General features: G+C 40.2%; 1 protein-coding gene across 1 annotated transcript in view; it reads right to left on the bottom strand.

Annotated features, from left to right (window-relative positions):
- GPATCH1 (G-patch domain containing 1) overlaps positions 1-8,007 on the bottom strand; it is a 24,108-nt gene that overhangs the window by 10,560 nt on the left and 5,541 nt on the right. The window contains exons 9-11 of the mRNA XM_019535843.1: positions 4,622-4,701; positions 3,194-3,398; positions 1,964-2,251 (exon numbers count right to left, since the gene is read on the bottom strand). Of these exons, the coding sequence (XP_019391388.1) occupies positions 1,964-2,251; positions 3,194-3,398; positions 4,622-4,701 (573 nt within the window). The remainder of the gene's footprint in view (positions 1-1,963; positions 2,252-3,193; positions 3,399-4,621; positions 4,702-8,007) is intronic.

Genomic DNA, 8,007 nt, shown 5'->3' with positions numbered 1-8,007 from the left:
GGAAATGCAAGTAGTCCCTGGTTAATTCTATTCCACAGAGGTGAGGAATGATTGTCCAAAATTATAATATTCGCACTCTATTTACCTAATTAATCTCTGTACTATTGACGTCTTTGTGCTGCCCTTTAAACCACATGGCAACAAATTCCAAAAAAAATCTAACAGATTTGTCGATTGTTTTCAGGGTTGAAGGTTTAGATTTCCATTTGGGTTCTCATATTGACATTTTGGCCTCTAAAATATGTACAGTAATAAATACAGAAAAACTCTTAAGGTAAACCGTTTCTTTCCCTGGTTCTACACTATTTACAAGGAACATATTTTGGCTCCCATTTGCTTCTAAAGGAAAGACAAGCCAGTCAAAAAGCCAGTGATTTTCCAATATGAGGTTCTTGACCTTTGAAGTTAGTTTAAGATTTCCTATATTTTCATCTTATTCTACCAATAATGTATTTAAGAGGAGAGTTCTATTTTACAAAGTAACATCCATGTTCCGAGTAGATAAACTGAAGATTAAAAGATCCATTTATCCCAACAAGATAATTAGACTAGAAAATTGTCTGGAACATTGGGTCTTAACTGAGGTATTGCAGCACCCCATGGTACTGCAATGCAGGTGCTGTAGCAATGGCATCCAGGTAAAACTGCTCTACACACAGGGCTCCACACAATACAAGAGAAATGCAATAACCCTAAAGCAGGCATGAGAACTGGCTTGGACTACAGCTCTTCCCAGTCCAGCCCCACCAACCACAATCCTTCCAGAAACAGAGGCAGATGGGACAGTTCCACCTATCCCGACACCTCTTTCCAGAAGACACTATGTGGGGTTGGACAAGAAAGGTCTGCAGCTGAGCTTCCTATCCTGCCCACTTTAGGGTTATTATCAGAGAAGCATAATGCAGGAGGAGTATATGCACATGCTGCAGCCCTTCCCAGTCTGGCTGTACACAACACACACAGGGCAACTTTACCTGGAGGCAACATCACCAAATTAAGAAGAACTGAGATAAGTTGAGCACAACAGTGGTTCTCAACCAAAGGTACCACCACATTCAGAAAAGCTGGGGAGGGTGACCCAACTCTGAAAAGGTTGAGAACCACTGAACTAGAAAAACAGCGCAGCACACTATCGGCATCTGCCATTTGTTTGGTTTTGTTCTGCTTTGTTGCAATATGCCTCTTACTCTCCAGGACCCCACCAAAGGAAGCCAATTTGATTAAAGTACCAGCTCAATGAATGAATACAGATAACCATACAGGGTTGAAATCAAGACTGTAAAAGGGAAGCAAGAGAACCCAAATATGTTGGCTGTTTAACTGAGTTTCCTGGAAAACTTCACGGATGTTGAGGTCCAGAGACATGGAGATTCATTGCTAAAGCCAAATACACTGCTCCATTTTCCTGATACACTTGCACAGTAGGAGGGAAGATGTCATAATTGCCTGAACATCACAGAAGAAATTCTTGAAAATAATCAAGACATTTTTGTAACTGAGAATTCTCTGTGGTTGTAAGGAACAAAACATATTTCAACAAAAAGGCTAACGCAACATTCCTGTGGAATTTGATCCCTTTGTGCTCAGAACAAGAAGGTCTGATTACAAAAGAAAGATTAGTATTAAAAAACGGTTAGGACACAAAGCTAGAAAGAGAACAAGGGGGATGTGATTTAAACGACTGTAAGAGCATTGTATGACCTATAAGGTTATGAACTACATTAGGATGCAATAAGAGAAACTCTGATGCATATCAGCCAGGCTCTTCAAGCACCTAAATTTGTGGCTGTCCCATGGATGGAATTTCACATACACCAATATGCAAACTAGACAAAAGGAAAGTGCCATGGCATTCAGTAAGCAGAATTTATGTTTGTTAGGGCCCTAACACAGTTGAAAATTTTAGAAATAGTTATTTCCCACAAAAAAATATGCAGAAAGGTCATGACCCTTTGTTAGTTACCTTTTTGTCCTTTTTTAAGGCTCTCTACATAGTTTTCATAACGTTTTTGTTTTTCTGGATTTTTTGCAAATGGTTTGAAGTCACTAGAGCCAGCAGTTGCTAACTGCTCCCCCAATGCCATTTGCCATTTCTGATGAGCACTTTCTCGGCAGGCTGACTGAAATCTACTATGTACGGATTGCTGAGGCAATGGTTTTGTTTTCAGTTGTTGTTCAGATGCTTGTTTTGCTTCTTTGATTCTCTCTCTGTCTTTCTCTGACAAATACTCTAAAACAGAAGGAGCTGGACCTGAACAAAGAAAGAGCAATGGAAAATAAATGGAAAGGAGAAGTATCTGAAACTCTACCACATGAATGAAAATATACTACACATTGGTATTGTTCCCTGTCTAAACAAAACCATTCATACGTAGAGGATGCTTGAATAGACATTCACAGAAAACACAAATAGTCAGTGAAAAATCAACTGTCGAATAGTTAATATTATATGCTAACATTATGCAGAAAATCTCAAAAGGATGTTTTAAATGACCTTTTAAATACAGGAAGTGGCTTACTTCAAAAGTAACCTTTACTGCTAAGTTTTACTTATATATATTCACATTAAATTGTAAAAAAAGAAATATTCTAATATTACAAAAGTCTAAGCCTGTCAGTCTGTCTGTAATGCTTTATTTGCACTCTGATTGGCTGACAGAAACAGCCAGAGTGCTCCAAGCATGGGGGAGTGCTGCCATTATTCTGAAGCCGCACCAAGGACTGGACAGAGGGTGGGGCAGTTGAGGCCAGCAGCTCTGGCCTTGGCTTCCCCAGCCCACTCCCTGCAAGTGGTGCCAAGGATCGGACAGAGGGTGGGGGAGCCAAGGCCAGCGCTCCCACCCCACGCCCTGTAAGAGGCAGAACAGCAACAGCATGGGCGTTAGGTGGTGGCACTCCATCCCAACCCCTCTACCCCGTCATTCTTGATGGGCAATTGGCGCATGCGCGCGCATGTGTGTGTTACACACACACACGTTGCATCTTGAGCACATGCACAATAAATGATATTTGGGAATTAAATTTGCCGCATTGCGAAAGGCATTTTTGTTAATACAATCTGTCTTCAATTTCATTTTTAATTACAATACATGTTCAAGACCATACAAAGTATATTCAAACTTGCAGTCTAGTCAGAGGTAAGAAAATCTAAAATTACTATGATGAAACAGGAATTGTATCATCACATATGTACCTTTTAGAGCGGACTCTCCTAACAAGTCCCTCCTCTGAGATGCATTCAGCATATGCCTGCTTTGCTGTGCCGTATCACTCTCAAGCTTTCCAGTAGATTCCACTAATGCCTTCAGTAAAGGGGAGTTTTCGCTGCTAGCTGTTATCACAGGTCGAAAGTAATGGACTGGCCTGTAACCCCTTGGCAGGTCAGGTGGTGGATAAGTCTTCCAGAACAAATAGAAAACATACTGACCACTGTCAGTTTATCTTATATAATTTAACAATAGAAAGGAAAGATGTAGAGTATCAGTTTTATACATGTACAGTATTAACTGTACAGTATCAGTTAATCTGAGTCAATAAATCAATTGTATTGCAATAGACAAACACATTTAAATTTGGAAAAAATAGTTACTGAATTGTCAACGTATAAAAATTACACCAAATCAAAAATGAACAGGAGTTAAGAGAGGTAGTCAGCCGTGTTAGTCTGAAATCAGGTAGAAGTCATGGCAGGGTAACACCTTAAAGATTAACAGGAGTTATAAGAAGTTAGCAAGCATGTGCTGCTTTCAACTTTAATTCAAGAAAAATATTTTGGATATTGCATAATAGCTATTTCACCTTCTTTAATCATGTGCATTTTGATATATTTAAAATGCAATAGGTATCTTCTGGCTTCTCAAACACCTTCAGTTGCTCCACTGAAACCCTATTTTTCTTTCTCCCATAGTAATAGCCTTGAAGAAGAAGATACCTCCAGTTCTTCCAACTGCAAAAACTATATTCAGTAGATTTTTCTTTGTCCTCTCTTCTTTTCTTTATGCCTGAACTAGCCCATTCTACACTTATATCAATATAGCGTGCATTTAAAAATGAAGTCCCAAAAGAAGGGTTTAAGCACTAAATTAATTTGTACTGGCAGAATAAGTTGATTGTGGGGGGAGGAGGAGACGGGGGAGGGGGGAAAAGGTGTCTTGACTACTGAGAAAACATGACATTATGTTTGAAAGACAGAAATAGAATATGTAAATTGTTCCTTTAGGTTAAATCAACCCAACTGTAAAAACAGCTGTCAGGCTCAGAGAGCAAGCTGAAAAATGTTTACCAAGTCCAGTGGCTGGACAAATTTCAGGTTCACATTAACAGCCTGAAAAAACTTTAGTTCTGGTTGTTCTGGGGGGTTTTGCTGCTTGCCTATTTCTATTACAATATATTGGAAGGTATTAGAATACAGTAATAACGAGGGGACTTGCTGTTAAACTGTGTATCCCTCTTTGGTACTACAATGGAATCCTTCGCATTTTTGTTGCATATGACATATAATTACAATTGACATGGACAAGACTATTAATCATATTTGAACACACAATAGAGAAGAGATTAGATTAGCTAATCTATCTAAAAAAACAAAAACCCCCAAAAACACAAAACCTGGTCTACTTACCTTGCTTGGAACTGCTGACTTAGATGCTATAGAAAATCCATCCAGAATTTTGCCAATATATTTTACTTCAGCTTCTAATCCTATTAAATGAGGATAATGTTACTCAGCATTTTCAAAGCCAACATAGAATTTTAATGAAAATTTCAAAAGATTCTAGGATTAAAGGATGCTGTTTCAGAAAACAGTGTCCTGGTTTTTTTGTTTAAATTTCGCATTTCTAAACCGCTCTCAGGTTCTGTTCATGTCTAGGTGGGGTTTTTGGGCAACTCCAAGAGCAGCAAACACCAAACACTATGAGTACCTGTAGACATGCTGGGAAACTGCTCCAACATGCTGTAATTACAATGCATCAGAACAAATGTGATTAATCGATTAACAGTCTGCTGGCATGCTGTAATTACCACACTCCAGCAGCCTCCCGCATCTTGTGCATCAGCATTCCCACACTTCAAAATGGTGGCAGGGGCACTTCAACTAAAGCTTGTCGAATAAGCTTTAGCTCAAGCAACCTCGCTGCCATTTTGAAGCATGGGGACGCTAATACACGAGACACTACAGCATCTTAATTAAAGCGGCTCTTGGAGCCGCTCTAGTTAAAGTGTCCCTCTACCCCGCCCCACCTCTAGAGCATATGTAAATATGTGCTAAAGGACTACCTTCCCCTACAGATATTAGCCCTCCTGTATAAGAGCTAGAGCTTTACTCCCATGAAACAGACATTTCAGAAGAGGCACTAGATCATCTTTCAACTCTAAGTGTACTGGCACAGCCAGACAAAGAACCAACACCTTACAGCCCAACAACTTAGCAAGGCCATAGACTCTCTAGCAAGTGAAAAAGCACCAGGGGAGGATGGCATCTCAGCTGAGGTTCTCAAATGCAGGAAGGCTAGCCTGCTACCACACCTTTATCAACATTAAGTATACTTCCGGGAGGAAGGTCAAGTACCCCAGGACGTGTGATGCTAACATCATCACTCTCTACAAGGAAAAGGGAGACAAGGGTGACTGCAACAACTATAGAGGCATCTCTTTTCTCAGCATCACAGGCAAGGTTTTTTTGCCAGAGTCATCCTGAAATGCTTGCAACAACTTGCTGACCACATCTACCCGGAATCACAGTGTGGATTCAGAGCAGTGAGATAAGTGGATATAAGCTCCTTATGCCAACCACAAGGAAAATAAAGAGAACAAAATAAGCCACTGTATATAGTACGTGTTGACCTGATGAAAGCCTTTGACCCTGTCAGCAGAGCAGGTTTGTTCAAGGTCCTGGTAAAGACTAGATGTCCCCCAAGATTACTCTGCACGATGCACTCCTTCCATGAAAACATGCAGGCCACAGTTCAGTTTGATGGCTCAACCTCTGACAGGTTTGAGATGAAGAGTGGAGTGAAGCAGGGTTGTGTTCTGGCAACCAAGCTCTTTGGGATCTTCTCTATGCAGCTGCACTACACTTTTGATGGCTTGAAGGAAGGCATATGCCTTTACACAAGATCAGATGGCAAACTCTACAATCTATCATATCTAAAGGCCAAGACAAAAGTCACCATCTACTATGTTGGATCCACAGTGACTGACAACCTATTACCAGATGAAGAGCTAAATATGTACATTGGAAAAGCAGCTACTATTTTCAGCAAACTCTCCAAACAAGTCTAGAACAGGGGTAAGCAACCCCTGGCATGGGTGCCAGAGTGTGGCATGCAAAGGCATCTTGCGTAGCACACATACCTCAGGGTAGATGGTGGGGAAGGGGTCAGAGCAGTGCTGCTACAATAAGAATTGGGCCCCTGGCACACCAACATCTTACAAGTCAAGTTTGTGGGTGTTCTTGGCACTCTGCCCAAAAACACTGCTGATCCCTGGTCTAGAACAAAACTCACAATCAAAACTAAGCTGCTTGTGTACAAAGTGTGCATCCTCAGTGTCCTTATGTATAAAGATGTGGTCAACATATGTATATCAAGAAAAGAAGCTGAACAGCTTCTACCTGTGCTGTTTACAGTGCATCCCTAACATAAAGTGGCAAGAAAGAATTACCAACACAGAGGTCATCGCCTAAGCCAACCACTGCTGCACTACTCAAACAGCAGCGCCTATGCTGGCTTGGCCATCTTCACAGGATGGAAGATTGGCATATCCTAAATGACATCCTGTATGGGCACCCAAAACTGTACTTCAAAAGATGTCTGCAGACAGCATATAAAGGCTTTGGAATCAACCCAAACCTTTGGGAGGTCTTAGCAGGAGACAGAACAAAGTGGCACACCCTTCTCTATCATGGCGTCCAACATCATAACAAGAAATGGTCACTCAAATTGCAACAGAAACATGACCGAAGGAAACAGCCTATCAGTACAATAGCCCTTAATAACAAGCAGCCCCTAATAACCTGTGACCACTGTGGCAGGATCTGCAAATTTAACATCAGTCTTTATAGCCACAAGAGAAAATGTGCCACCAGTGAAAAGAATAACTTCAATATCCACCATCACTTGCTGATGAATGGATGCCATCATAAGAGTCCCATTCATTATTAGTCTCTTATAGCACCCACTTTTGGTGGCAATTTTTAGCTGTACATTCATGCAGTTTCACATTTTAGTTTTTATAAGCAGTTAAAAGTTGACACTTTTAATTAAAAACGATCAAAAACATGGTCTAACTTTGCTAAATGTAAACTGTTCTGGATAAAATTCTCTATGCCAAATGCCCAAACCAGGATAAATGTGTTTGAAAGAATGTGGCTAAGACCTGTTTCCAAAAATGAGAACACAGAAAATCTAAGTCTAGCCCCCGCCCTTTTTTTTTTTTAACTCTCATAATTGTTTGGTTGAGAAGTTCTGTCACCTCAGAGCAGGGGCTTGAATTTTGGCATGCTGGTGACTAGGGCCAACTTCAAAGCTTCTAAAAGATCTCTGTTCTCACCACATACTGGGCACACCTACACAAGATGTTTACTGTGGAGCTGCCTAATTAGCTTTGCAGTAAAATCTCAATGTCCACATATGCAGCCCTATTAAGCCACAGGAAACTAATTAACTCTGCCACAGGTTAGTACTTGCATTTACAAGTACTATCCTACAGCAGAGTTCTTTAATGCACAGTGTTAAGTACGTGATTAAATTATTAAAGATTTTATCATAATGTATACATGCAAGACAACTGAAATAAGACTGCAGAGGCCATCTAAATTCTGGTGTTTCCTAACACGACTTTGCAACCTTTGTGTTCTTTTAACAAAATTTTGGTACATAATACTTATTATCGACATATGTCATACAACTTTGAAATGAGCAATGTTTTTCTGCATTTCCATTGTGAAGGTGTTTTTCACTTAGTACTTCTCCTGCTGTAGCATATTTTTCTGAAAACATTTTCTAA

Source organism: Crocodylus porosus, unplaced genomic scaffold, assembly GCF_001723895.1.
Source record: "Crocodylus porosus isolate Cpor-Errol unplaced genomic scaffold, CroPor_comp1, whole genome shotgun sequence".
In the NCBI taxonomy this organism is placed as follows: domain Eukaryota; kingdom Metazoa; phylum Chordata; order Crocodylia; family Crocodylidae; genus Crocodylus; species Crocodylus porosus.
Note: the sequence above shows the minus strand (reverse complement) of the source record. Positions and strands in the feature narration are given on the sequence as shown.